The sequence below is a fragment of the Amblyomma mixtum genome, chromosome 2, assembly GCF_055824585.1.
Source record: "Amblyomma mixtum isolate Tamu chromosome 2, ASM5582458v1, whole genome shotgun sequence".
Lineage (NCBI taxonomy): Eukaryota > Metazoa > Arthropoda > Arachnida > Ixodida > Ixodidae > Amblyomma > Amblyomma mixtum.
The window spans coordinates 317,909,261-317,936,249 of NC_143013.1; the positions used below are offsets into that span (position 1 = coordinate 317,909,261).

At 47.2% G+C, this 26,989-nt stretch overlaps 1 protein-coding gene across 1 annotated transcript; it reads right to left on the reverse strand.

Annotated features, from left to right (window-relative positions):
• Positions 1-433: 433 nt before the first annotated feature.
• On the reverse strand, positions 434-15,222 carry LOC149365115 (scoloptoxin SSD14-like). Its single transcript, XM_089568791.1, has 7 exons — positions 15,098-15,222; positions 12,881-13,104; positions 12,066-12,192; positions 10,425-10,522; positions 6,740-6,941; positions 4,619-4,782; positions 434-801 (listed from the first exon to the last, which is right to left on the reverse strand). Exons 1-7 carry the CDS (start codon positions 15,220-15,222, stop codon positions 434-436), a joined length of 1,308 nt encoding a protein of 435 aa, XP_089424917.1.
• Positions 15,223-26,989: the final 11,767 nt, after the last annotated feature.

Sequence of the window (26,989 nt, forward strand, 5' to 3'; positions counted from 1 at the left end):
AAGCGGCATCCAAAGTGACTAATGCGAGAACAGTTGCTAGCCGTTCTGACGTCTCCACGAGCAACCGTCGATGTAAACAAACGTACAATGGTTTTCAACGATGTCTAAAACTTCATAGAAAAGAGCCTAATTTGTCCTGACTGTTACGAAAGTGACAACATCGTAGCCATAGGGTTCTGGTGAAACCTGACTGCTAGGCGTATCAAGAGCACTCGCCACGGATCGAGCTGTTCGAAAACGACAGACGAACTATTGCGACCCCTATCGACCAGCGAAACATGCATTCAGCAGCACTAAAAATGAGAAGCCGCTCCACACCGACCAGGGCAAACTTGAGTGCCGGTACTTCAAGCTGCGTTCTATCATTGGGTGTGGAGTGCTCACGCAATAAACCGGCCCTATCTCGAAGCAGTTGGTTTGCAGTACTATTTACTCAAATGGTTACGTGAGAGCCCTTGGCGCAGTGTTCAGCATAGCGGTACAGTTTAAAACAGCAATAAATGATCAATGCAAATTCACCCTTCAGTGAAATATCAGATTCGCGTAACAGCGAGCGATATCCACCCAGCTGCAAACATGCAAGAGCTGGGCTCCACCTGTGCAAGGTGACCACGTCGTCCTTCAGCCGCGATCCTTCCGACGGGCGAAAAGCGTCCATGATGCCCAGGATGTAGGCGAGCACGGCTCCGCTCCCTGGCGGAGGCGCCGAGAACATCGTGAGGCCGCCCTGGAAGCGGGCCTTCACGGGCTTCTCCCACCGCACTGCGTAGTCACCAAGGTCCTGCAGAGTCAGCGCACCACCTGCGAGAGTACAAGTCAGGGCGGTGCACCCAAGCATGAATACGATTCGGCTCTGAAGAGGCAGAGCCTCCTATTTGGGAGAGACATCAAGTCGAACAAAGTTGCACCAGCAGCTGAAGAACTGCTTTTACAGCAAAAGCTGTTACTAGGAGACTTCCTGAGCCGTCATTGAAGCCGAATCTGAGCGATCCAAGTGCCCATAAGAGAAAAAGAAGAGAAGGAAAAGAAGAGAAGAAGGAGGGCAGGACATAGAGGGACACGTTTTGGAGACAGAATCGCAAAAATAAAAAGAAACTAAATCTGTACCTTCAGGAAAAGCAAGAAAGCACAGAAAGCCAGAAAAAAGGGACTCGCGGAGTGCACTGCGCTGCCACCGCCGAGGTACGGCTGGAGACGAGAGAGAGATAGAGAAAAACTTTATTGAGGCAAGTGTGTTGACCCCCCTTGGGTGCCTGGACCACCGCACGGTCCCACTCGAAGGCTGTGCCGCAGTGACAGCGGTGCCGGCGACAACATGAAGAGGGCGGACCTTCACCTGTTGTCTCGGACAAGATTCGTGCTAGAAGAGTCAAGCAGAAAGAAGAACGTGTAGACAAGCGTCGTGTTTGTAAACAAAGGTGGCACTGCGGCAGGAAGCGAAGCGCGGTGTAAGCAAAAACGCCGCATGCAACCACAGCGCAAAGGGATGCTGCCTTTGAAACCAACACGCCCACGTGAATATTTAAAAACGAGAGCATCGCTTGTAGTTAGAAAAGTTTTTGTAGATGTCCGGAGAGTACTCCTGCACGTTATCGCCCTGTTCACCGGAGGAAGTTACCAGGCGCAACGCTGCATGGGCTTTCTTCTCCTCTCCTAGTTTGCAGCAACAACGCGGCCACGGCGGGTGACTACGTTGACATATTACATGAAACCGAGAACGCACGAGGTATGCAGGGAAAATAATCGTCTACAGACTCAAATTCTGTGCCGATAAGCGTACTCGATTCCTAAGCGCAAGAGCTAGGCCGACGCGATGCATGACACCAAGCAGCTTCTTCACATGAAGAACCTTGTGATTCCTAGCAACTTCACTGCGCAGAACGCGGAACATTACTGGACATATATACTTACTGTGAATAAGCAAAATGCTATCCCTGTGTTTCTTGGAACTTTGTCGTGTGTGTAGCGAACTCAAATGCTTTTTCAGCTTGCAGAAATAGACATTTGTGGCAGGAGTCGAGTCCTTGCTCCACCGATAATGTATGCAAGAATGCTCTTTTTCTCTTGGCTTTGGGAGAGCCGCACATGAGCATGCATAAAGTTTTCCTCGAGCTTCCAAAGAAATTTACATTCGGTCTGGAAAGATAAATATTTTAACTCATTCTCCTAATTTTGAGAAACTTCACTCAAGTGTGTGCCTTGTTCAGCGTGATGAGAGTGACTTTTGGTGCGGCATTTGCTGTTTTCGCCAGGTTCTGGCCGACCTAAAATGTGAACTTTCCGGTAATTGGAAATAACACTGCTTGACTTCGCCCAGATTCGAGCGACGTTTAATCGCTTTCTAGGACTGCTGCTGAAAATACCCTTATTCAAGCTCGCAAAGTGAAAATAAAGGAAAAAAGTATGCGTTGTACGCAGTACTACATGTGTCTAGTGCTGCTTCAAACGTTCGCACTTAGTGGCTCGCTATGAACGCTGAAGGCGATTGGCATCAGCTGTTTTTCTTCTTTGCGTGAAAATACTGGGAACGTATAGTCCGGGCTGACTGTCATCTGAAAAAAACAGCCCTCCTGCATCCAACTAACTATCACATGCACACGAAATACTGCACCTAATCTTCTCGTAATGAAAGCCAAACAGAACAAGAACGAATGGCAGGCGTTGATTCTTCCACTGTTCGCCACGCGACTCAAAAGAAACCATGTCGATTACGAAAAGCAAACCGTCCGATTTCAGTGCAGAAATGCAATATTAACCATGCAGCCGAGCCGTCGCCAAACTTGTCACGCTCCACGACTGCTGCCCATCGCTTTCGCCCCTATCTGATCGCAATAAACTTCTAGAAACTTCTGCCGCTTCCTCTTTTCTGCCTTGCGGCTGAACCAATCACACCGCAACTCGTCGGAATATCGCCAGTTATCTTCAAAAATACACAAGCGTGGCATAAGCAAGGCGGATGGCTCCGCCTTCGCCTGACGCTTCATTCTCTATACTCCTTTCCAATATGGGATGCTTGGGCGTCGCCATATTGCTCGCTGGGATGCTCTGTGCACCTTACGTAAGCGCAGTGGAAGCGGCAGCGGCACGGGTTCCCAGCAGCCCAGAGAGGAGGTGCTTTGGCATCGTCCTCGCCCGATGGGAATAGTTAGAGCGAATCTGCCGCCGCCACCTCATCATAACTGCGACCAAAGATGGCTCTGGCCGAATGTTTTAACTAAGCCCTAGCGTGGTTAGTCTTTTTTTAGAGCGCATCGCCCGTTCGTCAGTTGAGACAGCGCCGCCTCCGTTCGGCACTGCCTGTTCCGTAAGCGGTCGCCCACCGTTCAAATACAACAGGAGCTGTGTTCCAAACTCGCAATACCGAGAAGCGTAATCGTCGGCCAATTTTTTTTCATCTTTCGCTTGACATTACATCCTTAAAATGCAAATAATATTGGTAATCTCTCCGGAGTATCTTGCCTTACGAATGTTTACTTTCGCATCGTGTTTATGAATGCGTGGGGCACCTGTGCATTTAAACTCGTGGTTGTAACCTTCGCACTCGGTGGCGTCAGTTTAGCCAACGCCAGAATGTGCGTGTGTGAGGGTGACCGCATGGAGAAAGAAAAGGTTCACGGACCTCTCAACCGGCGCCAACCGAGGCTCTATCAGCCAATCGTGCAAATAGAAGTGAAGGAATCGAGAGTTGAGAGAAATAGAACAAACACGCGACGCAGCCGCCTGCGCCGAAGCGACGACGACAGCTGCGGGAAAAGCCAGACATCTTTTCATCATCATCATCATAAACCTGGCTAAGCCTACTGCAAGACAAGGGCCTCTTCTATATCGCTCCAGTAATCCTCTCTTGTGCCAGCCGCATAACCTTTTGCTCGCGAACTTCTTAATCTCACCCGTTTGTTCACTGTCAAGTGCCTCGCGCCCCACGCGAAAAGGAGTCCGGACAAGACATAGTCGCCACCTGGTTGTTGAAACTCTAATAAACACAACAGCGCAGATCGCATAAGTTTCATACTAGTTACATAAGCTATAACGGTGACAAAGAAACCACTATTTATGCTTTGATGCTGCGACCAAGCGGAACCATTGGAAGGTTTTGTCAAATGTCGGAGGACGTCCTATTTACGACCCTCTAAAAGCAATGGTGACCTATTTTGTCCCTGACAGGGGGTGAGAGCACGATAGGCTTCAGGGGCTGGGTAGCAGGCTGCGTTATTTCTAATAATGTTTTTACGATCGTGACTAGAACGACACCGTTACATTTCTAGTGGCCTATTGTTTGGTAACGAGTGGGACTCATCTGCGAAGTGAAGGATAAACGTACTGCCGGTACCTAATCAGGCAAGACCGAGTTGTCGGAAACGTCTCTCAACTACGGTCACAGTTCGCACTGGCGTTTCTTAGTACTCAGTCGTGATCGATATATATATATATATATATATATATATATATGTTATAATTCAATAATATATTTAGGTTCATAGCAACATTTTGCTTTTCTGTTGTAGCGAGCCCACTTACTACAAAAAAAAAACCATCATGCAATTGACTGTTACCCAAAGTCCTTTTAAAAGCTCCCAACGGGATCAGAAAGCCCGTACGTTCGGCGAAGTGCACTTACCATTATCCTGGACCTCCTGCACAAGCTTCTCGGCGAACTGTCCCTTGTAGAAGTAGTCGGGTCCGTTCTCGGCGATCGCCTCTAGAGTGTTCGCAAGGTCTTTCTGGATCACCTGTTCCCCTTCGGCCAGTAGCTCGCCCGTCTCAGGGTCCGAGAAGACCCTCCTGCGTACGATAACCATGTGAGGTGGGCCAACGGCAAAATTCAAGGGTTGAGCCAAGTGGCGAATTATGGAGGTGGGACAACTCCCAAATTTTGGCTCTGGCAACTGCCACATTTTGAGGGTGAGACAAGTGGCAAATATGGGGGTGGGCCGACTGTCAAATTTTTGGGATGACCAACTACCAAATTATGAGCAGCAGTGGCTTTTGTTGTGGCGAGAGTCCGGACGGCGCACTTGTATCGATAGAAATCTGCCTGGGTGTTTCCAAAATCTGTGTGTACTGTTCTTCAGAAAGCTTTAAAAAGTCGCATTGTAATAATAATCTTTCGCGTGCTGCGTAGCTTGCATAAGCTTCTCTATACAAATTTGCTCACCTCTCTTGCAACTTTTATTTTGATATTGTTGCATATCCTTTCTACTTGACGCCGCGCATAAATAACGTCCCTTGTAATCCAAGTGATATTATTCCCTGCACGTTTGAGCTTTAGCGGGATGATTGAGTCATACAATAAGGCACAGTGGTTTCAAAAATATGGCAAAAAGTACCTATGTCTCTTTGGTTAAGAGGCATATCGGTTAGGATCCATGCGTCGTATGCTTTGGCATAATTACTTATAGTCGAGGAAGGCATTCATTTGTTATGGTGCACTCAAGGAGTAACCGACAAAGTGGTATGTTGTTATTCGAGATGTCTTCAGTGATGCGACTTACAACACGTTGCACAGGGAAACGGTCACTGCTCATTACCGAATCAAGAACGTTTAGTGCGGACGTACGCGTGTATTATACAGAACTATTAGGTGAAGGTTGAAATTTATTATCAAATTAATAACCGCGCCTGAGATTAGTGAGGAGTGATGCGTGGTGGCCCAGTCGATGTGTGATAAGTTAAAACAACCTGTGGGTATAACTCGGGAGTTACAACAATATTGCTGGAGGAAGCTTTGAACTGAATATATGCATTCGTGACCAGAAGGTGGCTTCTGTAGAAGGTTCCAATAATAATTTTAGCATTGTTGCAAATGACTGTGGAAAAAACAGGTTTCACACCAGCTACTTCAGGAAACATGACAAAAGCAATGCGTTTTTTTTTACCGCAAGAGCCACGCCACCCTCACAGGGAGCTCAATCTATCATGAGGATTGCGTAGTTTGGTGGAACAATTTCTTCATTGCAGATATCTTGTAGATATCGATAAATTTCGTGAGCTTACCGGAAAATCCCTACTGTCATCAACGAGGAAGTGATGCCGTCATTAACGTCTCTATATTTAATTTCTGTGCATAATGTAAATCTATGATAAAATCAATCTGTGAATGGCGGCATCTTTCAATTTTTTTTATTTCATGTACTTTCCTCCTTGCTGTTGTAATAGTGATCGGTTACCCTTGTGTACATATATGTGAATGTCTGTTTGAACAAATGTAGACGGGCCCTTATAACCCATTCCTGTAAAAATCCCTAATGGGATTGATAGTATCGACAAAGAAAATAAATAAAAAAAATATCTGGAGAAGTGCGTTTTGGTAATTGCGACAATACCTGATTCCTGCTCAAGAAGCACGTTATCGAGTGATACTACCTTGTTTATAACATCTCTTGCGGATGATATAGATCACTTCCTTGATTGTGGCCTCTTTCGAGTCATTGCTGGGCTTATATTTGGTCATTTGCGTGAACAGGCGTTCGGTCTTGCTTTTCGTCACCCTATACACAGGCGCAATTTTTAATTAATGACATGTAAAAGAGAAAGGACATCGGTTCACTGCGTGTTCTTTTTCGCATTTGCCAAAGTTTTTCTTCCTGACTCCGCGAATTCTAGCGACAGTCATAGATGCACTAAGCCCTACCCAGCAGCACTTACATCTTCAACGTTTACGCTTTGACCATACCCCCCGTACGCGTGCTTTCATCTTCCCCGTCCATGACCCAACAGCAGAACGAGAGTATGCCCGAACCTGATTTTTTCCACCATCTTGGTGACGGCTGTTCCTGGCTGCAGCCGGAGGGCGTTGGCCAGGTGCGCCCCCATGGGAAAGCCGTATCTGGCGAGCCGAATGGCGTCAGTGAAGAGCTCCTTCCAGGGCAGCGAGCCTTTCAAGTGGCGGTGCAACGCCTCGTACCCCCGGAGCTCACCCGGCACGCCCACCGCCAGGCCGCCTGCAGAGTTTCAACAGGCAGCTCGAGATATTGCGCTCCTGCCATTTCACGACAGTTTTTAGTCCACGCTACCTAGAACGAACTTTTGCAGCTTGGCCTTGGCCTTATCCCCAATATTTCTCTATATCAAGGAAGGTCGGAGATAGAGTTTTTGGTTTTGCGCTTTTCTTTTCCGCTTTATTGACAAGATAGACTAATTGCAGTTTGCGTTTGCCTAGACTGTCGAGTGGAATTGCTTAAACAAGCTATTCTTATTGTTCACAAAAAAAAACAAAAACACTAGGTGAACTATCTGTCGAAAATGAGCTTTTATCCGGGGCCTCACTTGCAGAGAAATTTAACTGTTTTTTTTACTGCCTTTAAGCCAACCGTAGATGTAAATCCTGCCACTAGCATAATTAGCAATATGCCTAATGAATTCCTGGTCTTTTATCAAACGGATTCGGAAGAAGTGTTCTCAGTATTAATGAATCTGAAATCAACACGCTGTGTGGATTATGGTAGGCTGCAAATAAAACCGCTTAAGTTTGTTGCAGACCTAATGCGCCGTATCTAGCTTTCATTTTTAATCACTCCCTTTCATGCTCTATTTTTCCTAATGAAATGAAAAATGCCAAAGTAACGGTTATCTTTAAAGGAGGTGATAAAGCCGTATTAACCAACTACCGCCCGATTCCTGTACTTCCGGTTTTTTCGAAGGCATATGAAAAGATTATTCTGAAAAGAATGGATAGCTTTTTTAATAAACACAGCTTGCTAACAGATTCACAGTTCGGGTTTCGAAAGGGACGCTCTACTGAATCTGCTCTCCTATCACAAAAAGAATTTATCTTGCAAAATTTTGAACGTAAATGTCTAACTCTCGCTATCTTTGTTGATTTCAGTAAGGCTTTTGCTTTCTTAACCCCAATATTTTGCTTGCTAAGCTAGAAATGAATGGTGTTCGAGGAATTTGTCTCCATTTTCTACGATCGTACCTCACTGATCAAAAACAGGGTATTTTCTATGATGGACATGGATCCACTCTTCAGGCTATAAACTGTGATCCTTTTAGGTCCTTTTCTTTTTAACGTATACATAAACGACCTCGTAAACATTGGCAGTAACGTTAAATTTATTCTGTACGCAGATGACACCAGTATTTTCTTAACGGGCTTTTCAACAGATCATTTACTAAATCGCGGTAACGCTGTTCTTAAAACTTTGCATGCGTGGTCCGTTCAAAATGGGTTGTCTGTTAGTACCAATACATCTAAAGCTGTTATCTTCAGACCCAAAATCGTCAAAATTATCCTAAACCATGATCTTCAATTGGGGAACCATAAAATAGGAGTCGTGGACAACTTCAGATCGCTTGGTGTAATTTTTGACGCGTGTATGAGCTGGACCGCGCACGCAAGACATCTTCGTAAGGAAATAGCTCCTTACGTTGGTTTTCTTGCTCGGTACCGCAATGAATTACCTCCCTTTATAAAACGAATGATTTATCATGCCCTATTCTAATCACACATTAACTATTGCCACATAGTTCGGGCTACCACATCCAAAACGAATCTGCAGAAGATTGAAATTCTTCAAAAGAAAGCTATCAGGATTATCGCAGGTGCCAGTTTTACTGCCCATACGGCTGAATTGTTTACTCAGTATGACGTAATTCGTGTGGATGTTTTTCTCGAATACCGCCTATTATGCTACCTCAAGTTTTCATCACCATCAGTATGTAACTTTTAGAGCGCAGTTCTTTGGCGTTGTTCCTGGGTTTCGCGTCGTCGTCGGCGTTGTCGTCGGCGTCGGCCTCGTAACCAGCTCCGCCCCCCTTTCATCCGCAGCTGGGGTTGACTCACTATCGGCGTCAGCGGCATCAGTCAGTCGCTGCTATCTCTTCCCTCCTCCCTTTATCGTGTTGACCGCTTGCTGCGCGCGCTACTGCCCCCATCGTTTGCCGCTGGGTGTACACGCCGCCCCCCTCCCCCCTCTTCCTGCGAGTCTCCGGTTGTCAAAGCGCCGGCTCGAACTTAATTCCTTTCTTCGCTCCTCCTCCAATGCAACCCCTGTGCGGTGGCAATCAGAGAGCCAGATCGGTGGCGGCGGATCTGTATATGTGCACCGCCCGAGCCGAAATTGCCGCTGCCGTTCGCCCTGTGCGGTGGCAATCAGAGAGCCAGATCGGTGGCGGCGGATCTGTATGTGTGCACCGCCCGAGCCGAAATTGCCGCTGCCGTTCGCCACTGCGAAATTATCTGCCAGTTCTTTCTGAGCCATGAGCGAGACGACCGATGGAAGTCCTCCGTCTGCTAAAAAAAAAAATTCTGTGATAGCGCATACATGTGTTGCTCGATTTCTTCGCCTCAATCTATCGAAAAGGTGAAACTGCTTATTTGCTGCGCTCAAATTTCGCATTAGGAAGTAACGTAATCGTCGGTAATTTTTTGCTTAAAGTATGTTCAAACCCGATCCTCTGAGAAATGGACACTTCCACGCGCTGGAACAAATTATGGCAAACAAGCATTTAATTTCATTATAACTCATATTCTAAACAGCTACGAATATAACCAGCTTAGCATGTATAACCTCCGACCACATGATTTAAAAGTGTACTTTGTAAATAATATTCAATAACTTCTTGCTACATAATGTAGTCTGTGTATGTATGGATGTCCTTTTCCTGTTTGTCATCGACCCACCAGTGTGTCACTTTCAAATGCATTTTTGTTTAGTTGCAATGATTTTGCTAGTTTCAATACTACTTCTCTGTATAACAATCTCTTGAATCGTAAATATTATAATTTGCTCGTATGCGACCTGCCACCGTAGTATGTATGTGTTTATTTTATTTATTTCTTGTAACGGTTTTTAGAAGAGGCACAGGCATCTTCAAGCAATTTTCTTTAGCTTTTGGCCTGTGGCTTATTCTAAAGAGTGTTAGCACTTTCAAGGAATAAAGTGAATCTTATTACTACAAAAAAAGAATTCTTCGTTTACTATTAGTCAAAAAAGTATTGAAGGTCTGGCTTCCAGTGCTCCTTTAAATTTTTTGTCCTCTTTGGAAGAACTTTCAATCAATCAATCAATCAATCAATCAATCAATCAATCAATCAATCAATCAATCAATCAATCAATCAATCAATCAATCAATCAATCAATCAATCAATCAATAAGCCACTTAGTCAGTCAGTCAATAAATCAATCATTCGGTTAGTCAATCAATCACTCTATCAATGAGTCTTCGAATGGTAATCTATTTAAAATTACATATATGAAGACACAGAACTTTATATTGAGAAAAAAAAGAGAGGTCCGCTTGAGAGATTATTATCTGCCCATCTACTCTCCACTGGGGAAAGGGGAAGAGGAAAAGAAGGTTATGATGGAGGACGATGTGCACAGAACAGATACGCTAACATAAGGAAGCAGAGCAGTAGATGCAAGTATTAATACTCCAGCAATCCAACAGTCCTCCCCAGCGAAGCAAGCCAACCTCACCCCAGAGGCTTTTTTGTTTTTCCGTGATGAACATGTCCCTCGAGGCAGCGGCCGGGGCTATTTCGCGGGCGATGAGCACCTGCGCCTCCTGGCTCGACCTGAACGAAAAAAAAACAGCACTGCCAATATAACTCACTGTGGTCTTTTGGGGCCACGCAATGTTATTTTTATTTATTTTTCTCTTGCCAATTATACTCTTCGTGTTCAGTTGGACACGTTAGCACAGTGCAAGTTGGCTGTATGTGTCGTGAGAGATTACCTGCGGTCAAGTCGCCAAGCGCATCAAAAACTGCAAGCGCTTCCTGAAAACATACCCGACTTATGAATTGTGAGTAAGCAATAGCGATCCCAACCAGGCGCAATACTTTTGATAGATTTTGACAGCGTCGACAGTGCTTATATGTCTCGTAGAACTGCGACTGAGAACACGAGCAGGGTCGAAGGAAAGGCTTATTTCTGCCTTGTATACATCACCCATCAATGTATTGGTCGATTGTCTTCTAATTTCCGTCTGCAGTGAAGCGGAAGTACTTTAGATTTTCATGTGAATGAGCTGCTTCAAGCTTATCTTTTGTTCACTCTCTTTAGGAAAGAAAGCTCGAACGATATTGTAACGTTGTCGGGACAATGCCGTGGACAATCACCGAGAAGGCTGAAGTGCTGCTGAAACTAATTCATTATTAACCAGCTAAAATCAAGGAACTCTAAATAGCCGCAATCTCTGTTCAACCAGTATGAGCTGCGACGCCTTGAGTCCGACGCTGCACCTCCTTCGGGGGTGACCTAGACACCGTTAGGCAGTCATTTTTGTGCGTGTTAATCCATATTGTTGTTGGTCACACGGGGCAAAAGACCTTTTCAAAAAGGGCTCCCTGGGCGCTGCCATATTGTTCCCTGGACTGCAGTGGGCACCTTGCGCTAGCACGGTGGAAGCGACGGCGGAACCGGTTTCCAGCAGTCCAGAGAGGAGGCGTTTCGCCGCTTCCACCGCGCTAGCTCAAGATTCCCACTACAGTCCAGGGAACAATATGGCGGCGCCCAGGGAGCCCTTCTTGGAAATGTCTTATAGACAGCGCTGTCAACGACCTGGCGATGGTTTTCGATGTATTTTAACTGTGCAGCAAGTTTAGAAAAAGCCTTTTTTTTGCGACTACCCTAGTTTAGTCGAAATATCTCCATGGGTCACCGGGTAGTCGACACCAAAATGATCTCCCAAAATTTTTCTCTCTAACCAGAGAAAATTCCAACTAAGCTATAAATCGCAAGCAGTTGCTAAGGGTCGCACCAACTGTGCACATCTACGGCTTCTGTGACGTGACGAGCTGCAACTATCGACCAGCTTGCATAAACGTAGCTGCTTCATGCCGACTGAGTAATCACTGAAGGGGAGATCGAATCGATGACTAAACGTAAGAGCTTTTTTCTCTCTGAGGATGACTAGAGTCACCATCACCGATATTCAGTTTTAGCTTATGAGGCAGATATCTGCGGCAAATGATTACCATTGCGCCTATTAATGTGTCGAAATCGTTCGCACTTTCGTTTCCAACCAGAGTTCTTCGAGCACTATGTACTACCAACATCGGGAGTGGTCTTAACGAAAGAGGAGCAAGTGGACGCAAGTTGCAGCTACAAACGCACCGCGAGTAGACGGCAGCTATGAAGCCTCCGCCAATGCCCATGGAGTGAGGGATGACGACACCCATGCACAGCAGGGTGGCGATAGCGGCGTCCACGGTTTTTCCGCCCCTGCGGAAGATTCGTCTGGGTAGAAGAAAGAATCACAGTGTTAACGGAACTAACAGGAACATCCGTGTTTATGCCACATTTGCGCCAGAATACTAGAAAACCGGCCCGCAGAATTTTTTTAACCTGATAATACAAACTCCGAAAAACAATCTGGCTGGCGACTTTTAGCAATTAATCTTCGATAATCTGTGTGCTAGATGACTGAAAGTCGCTTGTTATGGCAGTGCGTTTAATGAAGCGCTGCTAACAATCACGTCAACGAAGATGACATAATCTTTTCTTCTTATGCTTAACCTGCGTCTATTTGCGGAAAAACTAGCACTCAGTAGAAAACACGCGGAATCCAGGAATGTCCATATATTATTTAGGCAATTGTCCATTGCACTACTGAGCAGACATGTCTTGAAAATGTTCTTGACTACGGCCAGTACTCATGTACGTCAGAGCACTGCTCAGAGAAGCGAAGTATTGTTTCGTTAGGGAAATTTGTAGTCGCTAGCCTTCATTCTGTCAAACGAACAATGAGCAAGCGTTCAACTTTACGAAACTACAGCCTGCATGCGAGAAGACAACTCCCGTAGCCAGCATAACTAAAGTCGCCTCTTATAAATTCCACTCAATTCTTTTTCGCGTCAGCGCTGGCGTTTCCCGATGTCGGTGCAAATTTTGGTTTAAGGGGACGCGGCACCTTCCACTCCCGTACCTAGCCACCGTCGTGCATGGCGGAGCGTCGGTGGAGACAGCCCATGTGCTGAAGTTGCCGAGGGCCGACGCTGAAGGAGTGACCTCGACCTCGGCGGGGCCGGGAAGGCAGCGTATCCGTAGCCAGTCCTTCGCGTAGAGTGTGATCAGCACGCTGGCCGTGCTCACGACGACCGCGCCCACCAGTAGCACGCAGCAGAGCACGACTGGCTTCGAGATCAAAGCGCTACTGCAATGCAGATAGGAAAAAAAAAGAAGGATGTAAGGAGTGCACGGCAGCCTTTTCTCGCACTAATACGTGTGCTCAATTCCAGACACACCTTGAAGTGACAGAGTGGTTCGAGTGGAAGGCAACGCAAAGACCGTAGTTATGGAAATAACACTTCAAAAGGACACTGAAGATAACTTCATCCCATTTTGTTCCTTGTAAAATCGGATTCTTTGACACTTGTCGGTGATGTTGATGCTTGTCCTGCGGCGAAAGGTGCAGTTATGGCTTTTACTGCTTTTAAATTTCGTCCCGCAGATAAATTGTGACGTCTGCACCGAAAGCGTCTCCGTGATCAACATATAGAACTGAATGGTGGCGTAACCTAGGCTCTGTGATCCGCGGCTAACTGGGTCGGCACTGCGCAGTTTAGTTGAGGCATCAGTCAGTGATGTCGACGCCTATGTTTCCAAGTTAAGAGCGTGATCACATACAGCGCTAGGCTCTTCATCATTCTTTGTCCTCTGTGTGTGTGTCTCAGACTGCGCTATTAACTTCAAGATGCTTCTTTACCAACTAGCCCGCCAGAACGTTTCAACCTCTATTTCACTTTTTTTTTACTTTTCTCCTCTATAGTACAATACTCTACCATGGTCCTATGCGCAATAAGCATTTCATTCGATAACCCACTTGTGAACATATTTACAAAGATAAATTACTTCATTTCGTGCGCGCATAATTCGAACAACCGGATCATTGAATGACGCCCTGATTTTATCGACATGATGTGTAAAAAGGGAAGGGAGCTCAGGCTCCGTTTCATTTAAACACTCTGTAGCTTCGAACCAATTTTCGATCCTCTTCAAGTTGATGTCCTACAGGTTCGATAGCACCTATAGCTGTGACATGCAACCATTCAAAATACTTCTTCATTCGCCACTAAACAAAGTTAGTAAGAAAGAGCAGGTTCTTCAAATTCATACTACTTTTATTTTATTCTTTTTAGGTGATTGTAAATTCACGTCATTGGAGGAGGCCGTGTTCTTCTTGGTTTATACAACACTCACGTTGCTCCAAAATTGTCATAGTATGTTTACTTGTAACATCATGTGATGCAGGCGTTTTGTATAACATCGCTGTTAAACTTAGGGCTTCATAATTGACGCCTTACAACACGAAAACAGGCTTTATTACGGCCTAATCACGTCCACTTCTGTATCGTGCTGTTCCATATTTTTCCCCGTCTGCACTGACAGCTGTTCATGGACAAGGAACCCTATAAAGCCCCTCTTCTGCTTTCATCTTTCCAGTCTCTTGAGCTTACGTTTCTAATCTATAGGGACGCATACGTCGTTTAATACGCTTTGGATGTAAACTAATAATTTTTCTAGTACCCCTACCCGGAATTTAAGATTTTCGTGCCCGTCAGTGTGAAGTTGCAGTGGCTGTCAGGTATTCCTTGCGGAGGCAGAAGACGCAGATCTTCGTTAAGGACCTCGGGGAACCTTTTCATCTTTGGGAGTAATGTGCTCAGCTATGTAGTTTCGATGCTGAGAAATAAGTAAAAGACATGAAAGAGAGAAATATGATGTTTACTTCTGCGTTATTTTACAACAGTTTCTTATATGTAGTTGTGATCCAGGCATATCTATGCATTCAGCCAGAGTTGAAGCAAAGACGTTTCCGCTAAAAGCAAGCATGGGAAAAGCGTAGGGGCGTATCGCACAATGGCTATGAGGTACATGTCTGGTTGAGTACAGACCAAAGAAAATAAAGCATTGAAAAAAATGACGCAGAAAACGACACGCACGAGTTCCGTACCTATCAAATAAGTTTGTGAATTGAGTACATTTCGATCTTTAATTCCACTCACACACACACACAGACACGCACGCACGCACGCACACACACACACGCACGCGCGCGTGCGTGCGTGCGTGTGTGTGTGTGTGTGTGTGTGTGTGTGTGTGCGCGTGTGTGTGCGAAATTTATATAATTAAATTACATTATATACAAACAAAGATTCTCGACAAAAAGCTTGATGACGAGGGGCTCGATGGCGAGGCGCTCGATGGTGAGACGCCCGATGGTGAGACGCTCGATGGTGAGACGCCCGATGATGAGACGGTACTCGGCCATACTCGCTGGTGAGTTTTTAAAGCATTTCCTTTCCCTGGGGGCCCTAGATGGGGGCCGGACTTGCCGAGGAAGGAGTGACCTGGAAAGTTCACTGTGGCACCCATCCCGGGAACGCGCCCCCGCCACGTGTTGGGAGAGGGAGAAAGATGCCATCTACGTCGCGCAGACGCTGGAATGTCCACGAGCGGCGTTCGCACGCTTTTCATGCGGACGCACGTGCAGGGTCCAGGCTACGTGCAAGTACACTCGGTGCAGGGGAGAGGCTCGCTGAAAACTTCTTCCTAGAGGACGGACGCTGCTGTCAGACGACTCAGCTGACCCCCGTGCCCCTCGAAATGTCACGTACTGCCGGCCTTGGCAACTGACTTCGTTCTGTAGATGAGGGCGCACTGCAGAGCTGTGCTGGACAGTTGCGTGCTGGATTTCTGACGTCGCTTCCGTGGCTAATCCAGGCATTGAGCTTGCGTGCCTTTTGTGAATAGTCGGCATACCGCTGCAAGCACGCCGATCTTTCATCAGGACGAAGGCGAAGCGTAACAGTGGTTAGGAGAAATGCGAATTAGGCGCTCTAGCATTTGGGTTTTCACTTCGGTTTCGCGATTTCAGTTTCACTGGAGTGGACACTAAGCTCAGCAGTAAGGGGATGACTCAATTGCGTTAATGGGTCCGTGTCCATGTATGCGGAACTGATCATTTTCTTTTATATTTATAGATTTATAGATCTCCCGGAAGTATCCTTATTACTCCTGGCGCTTTGGTGCAGCCATTTGGCGAAGCGCCACCGCCCTACGATGGCAGGAGCTTCCACCGCTAGGGCTTCCAAGACCCAGGTTGCTCTTCCAGAAATCGTGATGGCATCAAAAGGTCACGTGTTCTAGGTGCCCCACATGTCTCCTAGGGGGCACCTAGGACAGGCTGAACACAACCCACTGGACGCAAAGAGAGACCTGAGTGGACGCTCTCTTGCTGACACGCTAAAAATGCGCGCACAATGTGCCAGCAGCCCTGCTATAGAACCGTAGTATCCAACACCTGGTACCACCTTCCTCAAGCCCTGCCGATTGCCTCGTGGGAGAACTGGCTCGCACCACCGACGATACGACTCCGGCACATTTGGCTGTCGCTCCTAACCGACAACGGCCATGGAGTGTGAGGAGAGGAGTGGTAGAAACAAGACGGGAGTGGTAGGAACTGACGTGGGAAAAAAAATTTTCTCGTCTACCTCTCTTCACAAGCCTACAGCGTAGGGCTCACCTCGGATATGGTGCTGCCACGGGATGAGCAGACCCGCTGGAGAGACGCTTGGGCGATGGGACAACTGCACCGTCGCTTCTGAAACTGATGGTACCGTTGTCGCTCATTCTTCTGTCAGTCTAGGAGATAGCGACATCAAGATAATCTCTTAAGGCGGAACAATTGCAGATCACGCGGTGGTCCAGTCTTCTTCGCCTTTTTCTTCCTCGAGTAACGCTCGGGCTCAGACTCAGTCACGTGCAGCCCCCATAAATATGAATATATATATTTTTAATAAAGCCTACACAGAATTTGAGAATAGCATCAAGAAGAAAATACACAGCAGTGTATCCAACACCGAACTCTTCAGCAATGTGCATGCTTTCGCGACGTTTACTCATCGACGGCTTACGTCATTTCCGTAACCGTTAATATCGCTCACAGGAGCATTTGAAGAGAAAATTCGCACTAATTATTTATTTGCCCGGGAGTGGGGTTGAGTGGTCCCCTGGTTAATAAAAGTTACTGTGACACGTGAGCTGCAGGCGAATTACATCCTTGTACCTGCGTTATCGACGCTTCGCTCGGGACGAAATAGTGGAAGTGCAAATCAAACTCATGTGCTTTCATGTGTGGTAGCGGACAGCCGTTCGCGCATTCTGGAGTCGTTTGCTCGAGATTGTGCATGGGGACGCACACAGCGCAATGTGCCTCTGGGCTACATTGATAGAAAACAGCAGTGCCTAATCATGGGTTACAATACCACAGGAGACATCCGCATTCAGATATGGACTGAATCAAAACAAACATGACGCACTAGGTAACAGTATAATTTTTGGACAAGGAATACCAAGCAGAATAACCGTTATGAGAAAATAATAAAAGTACAGCGTACGAGTGACTCGAGCCACACTAAAATACACATATGAGTGAAAAGGTTCCACCATTGTTGAGCTGTACCCGAATTGCGGAATAGCTTGTTCATTAACCTCCATCGAAGCCCTCTGAACGCACTGGAGAGTATTATCGCCCATGTGAAAGCCCGTTCCTTCAATTCAGGTGACCATGACGGCGTTGAAGATGCGGGTGTTTTGTTCTTGTCTTGCTTTCTTTTTCGAGCTTTTGTATTGTGTTTGCATTGTGCGAGTGTCGCTATGGTCTGTATAGTCAAAGGCCCATACCCGCATTGGAATAAGCCAAATTCTGATTGCGTGCGGTGGCGAATCAGCAGGAAATGTTATTATTGCGGTCCTCGAATAGCAAAAGGCATATTCTTGCAAGAGGGGTTAGACCAAGTGCGCATTTGTGGAACTCCATGTCTTGGGACGGGCGTGGAGCGCTAAGGCTTTGGGCGGACACTGGACGTTCGTTTCGGGCCACAGAGGCCTGTCCCAAGTGTTCACCCCGTACTTAAGCCTACGCCTCACTCCAGGAGGAGCCCTTCATCTGCGTCACAGCCGCTCGCCAGACATGGCTGCTTCATCGCGTCGAGGCGGCAGCGGCCACCTATGCATTCCCCATATAGCGGTACCACAGTGGAAGCTAAATAAAACTTCACTTTTCGAGATAAATGTTCTTTATTACAGCTTGGTCGTGAATATTTAATCTTTTCAAAGGAGCATCGAGATAAATAAGGGTAAAACAGAATAGGACAATCATGCGCAATTGATTGTACTTTTCCTGCTTGCCGTACTTTTTTTACTTTTTAAGAAAGATCTCGCCTTCACTCTACGTTTTCAGGATCTTTATTTCCACTATATAATCCCTATTGAAGAATGTACTCCGGAATAAACTTGCTGTTGATAGTCGCGCATTAGCATATTTCGCCATATTGCACTAATTCGCGTCGCCTTGAAAAACACAAAGAAAGAAGATCACGCAAATCGCAAACTAACCCAGTTTGAACCGTTATTTACTACTGCCACTAGTACTACTATGAATAAAAATACTTATTACTTGCGGGGTAGCCACTATTTTATTACAACTACTACTACTAGTGCTTCTACTACTCCTGCTGCCACCGCTACTGCTACTTCTAAAGCAGATGTTAATACAGATATTGCTACTACACTAAAACCTAGCTAATTCGGATTTGCCAGCACCAGAAGAATGTATAAATTAAACAATTTTCTCATTATCTGCAGGGCATAAAAAACCATAAGAAGGCGCCCCAAGTTAACATTCCTTTATTTTACGGGAAAAATTGTCACCCACAAACGGTTGGCGTAAACAGAGAAGGTTTACTGAGACTAGCTACGACGCGCAAGGCAACGGAGAACTCTGGAGAGGAACCCGAAGAAAACGCTGGCCCCTATGATGTCCAGTTCTAAGCCAGTACCAGATAAATCAGGCCGGCCGCTTCATAACGCTACTAGGGTGGTTAACAGTGCGGCAATATATGCAAGCGTTGATTATTCATGGAGGAAATGTCCGTTGCAATAGCTGTTTCTCATAGTTCCACCAAATTCATAGGAAAAAGAAGGATTCATAGGCGGATGAATCCTACGCATGGGTTTTCAGGACACTCAGGGAATCAGCAGCTTCGTCACCCCCGCCCCCCTCCCACCCCCCCTCCCCCCCTTCGCACACACATACCGCGAAATATAAAATACAGCTCACCATGCTTTCTTACATACGCTGTAATACAAAACGATTACAGGCTCCGCGATGCGCATACAACGAAAACAATAAAGGAAACATCTCGTTGTACCTTTTTTGACGACCCTCATAACGATAACAACGTCGCCTTTGCGTTTCGGCTTGACACCATCGCCACTCGTGCTAGAGAGAAAAGAGTTCTGAGTTGCGAATTCAGCGTCACAGTCACTCCACATCCGGTGCCCTGTGCACATGCGAGCTCCGCCGCTTGTCCGAATTAATCGAAGCGCGGCCAAATTCCCCCTAATTAACGAGGGTTTCACGCCATTCAACTGTATATGTGTTTGATGGAACCGTACGGAATACCCGAATTACCCCCTTTCGGAAATAAACGGGGTTCAAATCAACGAGGTGTTACTGTGCCACTACCAATACCACCTCTATTGACTTAATGGATAGGGTGTTAATTGAGGCCAAGATCGCGGGATCGAATCCCGGTCGCGGTGGCTAGAAATAATGACAGCGAGTGTTACACGACCTCATGCGGTCGCAATTCTCCTGGAGCCCTCCGCTACGCACTTATTGCAGGCTATGTGCAGCCTAAGGACTTTGAACCAGGCGTACTATACTACTAACAGCTACTATGGCTACTATTAAAAAAAAAACAGCTACTAGTATTATAGAAGTATCTACAGGACAGCAGCGGTGGCCTACTGGTTTCAACATTCTTCTGGTATGCGGGAGGTGCGGGGATCAATTCCCATTGTTCCCAGATGCTCACCGGTTGCCTGACTGGAACAAGCTTTCCCCAGGCATGGTGCCGGGCTTTTATGGGGTCACATGTTTAAAACGTAGGTCATTGACCCCCGTATAGATCATAGCATCTTGAGCATGGGCGCTCTGTGACCAAGTCGCCCTTGCGCTATTGAAATACGTCTTCATCATCAATACTGCAACTCGCAGCCCCGCCACGACCGTTCTCGCAGCCCCCCTTGCTTAGGAACCTCACTGAGAAGAAAGTTGTTTTAGGAGCTCTTTCAGCATCTTGACCTTTGTTCGAGCAGTCCGTTCTTAATACCATTTTGCGGCACGGCACTTGGGCTCAGCCTCAGATCTGTCTATTTCTCCGTTCATGCTCATCGACTACCTTGATTAATAGTATCACCTTTTCTTTCTTTGTTATTTAATTTTGAATTCTTTAATTTGTATTTCTTTTGCTTTCAGCCGATGCCTTACTTCGCACGGAGAGTTCCCAGTCTTTTATTACTTTTATTTATTTATTTGTTTTTCTTTTTTAGAAAGGAGTGGACGACATGGATCACATCATGAGAAACTGTGAAGAAGCTCAAGGAAAAAGCAATTATGAAGATGGTAGAGTATGGAATGAAGCATTAAGAAGCCCAGATTCTAGGGTGCAAAATGAACTGACCCAACTGGCAGCCACAGCATCCCTTAAAGTGTTAGTCTATTAGTAAACAAAACCCCTTCTTCTCTCCCTGCGTGCCGTGCCGGAGAGGGTAGGTAGGGGCGCCGGTTGAAACAATAAAGTTATTCTCAACTGAACAGAACAAATGTACAGGCGAACTGCAATCTGCGCCCCGCTGTTATTTGCCCATCCTCCAGTGTAGATAAGTGCCATCTGTTGTTAGGCCAACAAAAACAACAGTGGCAACAGCGCACGTTTTTGCACGCTACGAAAAGCGCGAAGCGGTGAATGTGAAAGAAAGAAGAAGACGGAAGCTCGTTGCTCCAGAATGACACTTCATTGATTTTTTTTTCGTGTTTTTTTATACAAATTCTAGTCTAAGCCATAAAATTATCCAAATACTCCCCTCCTTTTACAAGAGTGCTTTTGTGTCCGCTATGCACCCTGGCCAATCCCCCATCGTGGGTATGTGCCATTAAGCTCAAGGAAATCATCATCGTCATCATCATCCAGTGATCGCGCGCGGCTGTCCCAGTTTTTTTGCGAGGCTTACGTCGGAAGAAGAGAGCGCCGATAGAGGATGGCAGGTGAGCGCCTTATGGAACTGTCTTCAGGCGAATTGCCGCCTAGCTAGAGTGGAGCGCCTTGCTTTTCGAAGCCCTTTCCCCGCTCTGTCCGCGTCGTGTTTTCAGTGGTGGCGTTCCCAACCGTGTCTCCGCTATCGCTTCATCTATCTGTTTCAAGGGTATCGGCATGATATGGTGTCAAAACTCGCCCAAAGCCTCAGCACTCGAGCTTTATTTTGCTGTGAAGCTAATGAAATTATAAAGTGTTAAAAACCAGGCATCAAAATTGAATGTTGACACCAACGCATTCGACAACGTTACCCACGAGATCATTCTCACCCACCTTTCTCAAACTAACTGCGGCAGAAATGCCTTTCAATACATTCGGCAATTTTTAACCGACAGACAAACTTACATTCGGATCCAGGATAAAGAACATGGCCCTTTTCATTTAGGAACCAGGGGTACACCCCAGGGCGCGGTGCTCTCTCCCCTCTTATTCAATTTGGCTATGATGCCCCTACCGGCCCAGCTGGGCGCTGTCGCCGGTGTGCAGCATGCGCTGTATGCTGATGACATCACCCTGTGGGCCACGCAGGGTTCCCTTGCAGACATTGAGGCTAACCTGCAGGAGGCGGCGACCATAGTGGACCGTCATGCTCGCCGCTGCGGCCTCCAATGCTCCACCCAAAAGTCTGAATTTGTGCACATACGCCCCTCACCAAAGTGCACAGCCAAAATTTCATTGTCTCTCGAGACAGGTCCAATCCCTGAAAATATCGAAGTCCGGGTACTGGGGCTCTTTATACATCAAGACAGACGGTCAGAAACAACATTGGCCGAACTCCGTCAGGTGGGGGACCAGGTGGGCCGCTTGGTCCGCCGGGTTTCTAACAAGCGCGGGGGGTTACGATGTAAGGACGCCTTGCGGCTGGCGCATGCATTTGTAACCAGTCGAATTCTATATTCGACTCCATACCTCCACCTGCGGAAGTAAGACGAGGATTCACTCGAAGTCATCCTCCGCAAAATTATTAAGCGGGCTCTAGGCCTCCCCGTGACCACCTCCAACAAGCGCCTCCTGGGGCTAGGCATGGTGAACACATTTCGGGAGCTCCGGGAAGCCCACTTGACTAACCAATACACACGTCTCTCGAAGACATCGTCGGGTCGCCGCCTCCTTGCCCGACTACACATCCAACATACCACTCTCATGGAAGAGCGCGTACGTATTCCATCCCAGTGGAGATGCGCCCTCCACGTGCGCCCTCTTCCCGCGAACATGAGCCGTGAGGAGCATAATGGTCGGCGCCTGGCGCGGGCGGAAGCCCTGGCCCGCCACTATGGATCGAAACCCGGCGTATTCTACGTCGATGCCTCAGGCCCCCACCATGGGGGATGCTACACAGCCGCAGTCGTCCATCAATCCAAAACAGTGAACGGCCTTACTTTCCGAGCCCGTGACATAACACACGCGGAGGAGGTCGCCATTGCGTTGGCTGCATCTGATTCCAATTCAAAAACAATTATTTCCGACTCGCGAGGGGCATGTCGGAACGTCGAGCAGGGCTGGGTACCGTATCTAGCCTACCGCATTCTTCAAAACAGCGTCTACACCGGTGACCCCGCGCACCGGCGTATCGTTTAGGCTCCCGCTCACATGGGCCTTGAGGGAAATGAGGCAGCTGACGCCGCCGCCCGCGCGCTCTCTCACCGGACATTCCCCTCCGACCCTGACGATCAGGAACTCGAATTTATTCCAGCTTACACCTTCAAAGACATCGTTTTACTCTATCAATCTGGCCATGGTCTTTATCCCCGCCCGTGTAAAGGTCTGTCAAAGGCGGAGGAGCGGCTTCTGCTCCGCCTGTATACTAATACTTTGCTGTGCCCGGCAGCTCTGAAACACTTCGACCCTTCTTTCTCGGGCTGCTGTCCGCACTGTGCGGAGAAGTCTTCGGACATCTACCACATGGTGTGGGCCTGCCCCTCCAACCCTGCTATCCCCCCTCACCCCAACCCAACCCGGGAGGACTGGGAGGCGACCCAGCTCGGCTGCTCTGACCTGCAGGTCCAACGGGCCTTGGTCGCGCGAGCCTGGGCGGCGGCAGATGCCACTGGGGTCCCGAACTAGGGACCACCACCTAGTATTTGTAAGGGCTGGCCCCCTCTGGGTCAGCTCATGCATAACCTCCTGTATTATACCTGTACATAAATGTTTTCCACCACCACCACCAACGAACAGCACAACGCATCGGTGAAATAGTCTTGGATCGGGAACCTTTCACGTGTTCTGTCGTGTACGAAAACAGCCGTGTCCGATGGCGCGAGGTTGGTGTAGCGATGTGCATGAGGCAATATAAGGCCGCGCTCGTTCTCCGACGATGGCATGCAGATAATGAATGGCAGTTTACCAATATCCCTGAAGGGAAAAGTATACAACAGCTGTATCTTACCGGTGCTCACCTATGGGGCAGGAACCTGGCGGCTAACGAAAAGGTTTCAGCTTAAGTTAAGGCCAACGCAGCGAGCTATGGAAAGAAAAACTATACGCGAGTTAATGACATCAAGAGGAAGAAATGAGCTTGGGCAGGGCATGTGATGCGAGGCAAGTTAACCGCTGGAACGCATTGGTAACGGAGTGGATTCCAAGAGAAGGCAAGCCTAGCAGGGGGTGGCAGAAAGTTAAGTGGGCGGATGAAATTAAGAAGTTTGCGGAGATACGGTGGCCGGAGCTGGCAATGGGTAGGGTTAATTGGAGTGACATGGGAGAGGCCTTTGCCCTGCAGTGGTCGTAGTGAGGTTCATGATAATGATGATGATGTGGGTCACCTATCTTTCAGGTTCTGCCATAATATCATTGCTTCCATTTTGCAGCGAGGCTAAAGCGGCAGCGGAATCGTAAGTCCTGCCTTCATCACTGCGACGCTAATGGAGGTCCGGGTTTGAATTCACATTATTGCGACGTGATGCAGAAAGCCAGTGAACCTTAGTAGAGTAATCAGAATGCTGAAAGCCTGTTTAATGAGTGATTAATAAGGCGAACTTGCCCAGCAGCATCGAAGCAAGCGTCACCGGTGCCGAGGCAGCATTCGCATCGGTGCTTCCAGTGTAATCACCTTAGAAAGTGTTTCGCTTCCACCTACTTCACGCCGCTACCGCTTCTGTTCGAGCCAGCACATATTAGGCAGGCCATCACTTTTCTGCGCTCGTCAGTGACAGAGGCAAAGTTCATGTGATGGGAGCGATCACATAACGCGAAGCTACCGTCATTTGGAGGAGGCCGGTCGAAAAGACAAGTGTGCTTGAATTAGCGTTCTCGTAGTAGCTTTCGACATGAAGAAGATCAACTCATCTTAGTCGAGCACTGTAGCACTTTATAATAGAGAGACGCGTTTCCTTGAAAACATGGTGACCTGAATACACTTAGTGATTTTATCTCGTGTTTTATCCGCCCTATCTGCCGTTGATGCCCTTTGTTGCCAGTGCTGACATGCTTATGTATAAATGTCGATTCCTTGAATAAACCTCAGTTGCTAGTTTGCGTCCGTCCCGTCTTCTCTCTTGTGATTGTTCCATGTGCGCATCCCATCTTTCTAGAGCACTGTAAGCTGCGCGATAGGGCGTCTGCATGCCATTTCTTCTGTTTAGCGGCGTGACAGCCGTTTTTCAATCAGAAAGCTGCCATTTTGTTTCGCAAGCATGACACCGACCGTTCACATTGACTCGAAGCTTCTATATTTCAAGTAAGATTTTTATGCCTTAGTGCTGTATTGGGCCGTCTGGACCCGCCGAATATCGAGATAACCTTCTACGCACGGCATCCATGCGGTGCTCGGCGAGGGCCTAGACACAGCGCATGCGCCACAATCTCGCACATGACTCTTCTCATGGACGCTGACGGTGCCGTAGCGTCTACTCGTTGCTGTAGCACACTGGTACTCTCATGATGCTGCAGTTTTCTATGATGTGACTCCTTTTCTCCGAGACCAGAATATTTTTGTTCTTCAAGCAACCATCCTATCAAGAATAAATTGGTTTTTGTGTCGTTCGCGTTATCCGTCTCTATGGAACAGCGTTGTTGCCTGAGTTGCCAGGGTCCTCGAAATAACCACTCTGAGCGACGGTCGAACTGCCTTCAGCGTATATTTTAATAAAGAAGAGATCTTCTGCTGCTCTTTTGCCTTTTCAGGCACAGTCGTTTATTCATATATGGCCTTTTTTTTTTCACACCACAAAGAGAGTTGCATCTGCCAAGACTTAGTAGCGAGAAGTCACGCGCCATCACTACGAGAAAAGGGTATGGGTAGGAACAAGGAGGCGTGGCCATGCGCCCATCTTGCTGCACCGTCAGCACAATCATTGCCTGCGAGGCCGCAGTGAGCGGGTAACCACTGAAGCGCAACACGGTGACGTAACTCACAGGCCTCGGTGTGTAACCTGTTCGTCATCGACGATCTGCTCCTGAAGGCTTCCTGATGACTTTATCGACTGAAGTGCAGCGCGAGAGTAACTGAAGGTAACCCACGCTGTTGGCGGTTGTTGTAGGATGTAAGTAAATGCAACACGCAAAGCAGCCAGCTCGGTACCAGTAGTCGAGGTGCGGTGACTGAGTATCGCTGAAATTGTGGTGCACGTTGACGGAATCCAGACACCAATCGCTGATGACAAGGACGTGACATAGCCATCAGTGTAGATGTGGCGGTACGCATTGTAGCAACTATGAATGTGCTCAAGCGCACAGTATTTAAGTGCAGGATTGGGGGTGTCTCAAGATGCAAAGCGAATTACAAAGGCGATAGCTAGCAGCCTTGTCGAGCAGTTGATTTAAGTGGAATAGGTTTATAACATAGTGGCCGCTTTATAACATAGTTCTGTACCTTTAAGTTAGACACCAACAATGTTTGCACTGTCCAATACAGCAAACAAATGTCAGGACACACCTTATCAAAAGCTTTTGCCAGATCAATGTGAACAAAAGCCACTTGACTCACCTCATCTGACACTGTTTCCAACACAGAACATGCGATATGGATATGGTTTTAGATACTACGGCATTTGAACCCGCATACTTGGTGTGGCCCTCCCTAATAAATATAATGCCGCAAGCTGTAGACTAGAAGAAAGAACCTTCGCAAATATACTATAGTCACCGTTGCATAAGGATGTCGGATGATACCCTTCAAAAGTTTTCAGCCGATCTGCATCTGTGCTTTTCGGCATTGGTATGGCGTGACCAGTGTAGAACGTGGGAGGCCAAAAGCCCATGTCATAACCTACGCTGAAAACTTCCATCAAGGCAGGTGCTAAGCTAGGCATAACGCTTTATGCCACTGCCGAACACGCCTCCAGTTGTTGTGGTAGCCTTGGTTAAACTGCACCATACTATAGCGGTGTGCACTGCAGAGCGTCGTCTTCACCAACTTCCATCTGTTCCGTCCGGCGGCACTGCCTGCTCATGGTTGTCTCCGTAGCACAAATCCGTGCTTTCGAACTGATTCCCCAGCCAAAATTAGACCCACCCCCGAAATTTTACCTTGTTGGATTTGAACTAAAATCGATGTCCAACAATCACTGACCGGTCCCGACACGATGGCAACCTCCAAATTTAACCGGAGCCATTGTCAAAGTGTTATCGCTCTACCTTTGGGTATAAGCGTAGTTAAACACTGCCTTTTTTTTTTTTTTTTGCGGACGCCACGCACCGTTTTGTTGTTTAGTCCCTTACATGCCGACGGGTGGAATAGCTGTAGCATACGTTGCAGCTCGCCATAGGGAAACGCAGTATACGCCTTAATAGGGCGGTGAAGAACCACAATGCGTGTAAAGAAAGAAAAAGCAGCGGGGAGCAAAAAATACAAAAATAGAACAAAAGATAAAACGTTAAACCACAAAAGAGGATACAATGAGACAACCTAATGTATTAAAAGTGTGAAGAAATGAA

Excerpts from the sequence above, each read along its gene's own strand:
- LOC149365115 (XM_089568791.1), bottom strand. The coding sequence starts at position 15,222 with ATGGCCGAGTACCGTCTCATCATCGGGCGTCTCACCATCGAGCGTCTC. Across the intron at positions 10,523-12,065 it reads ATAGCTGCCGTCTACTCGCG|GTCGAGCCAGGAGGCGCAGG; the intron begins GTGCGTTTGTAG and ends TTTTTCGTTCAG. Across the intron at positions 4,783-6,739 it reads AAGATGGTGGAAAAAATCAG|GAGGGTCTTCTCGGACCCTG; the intron begins GTTCGGGCATAC and ends TATCGTACGCAG.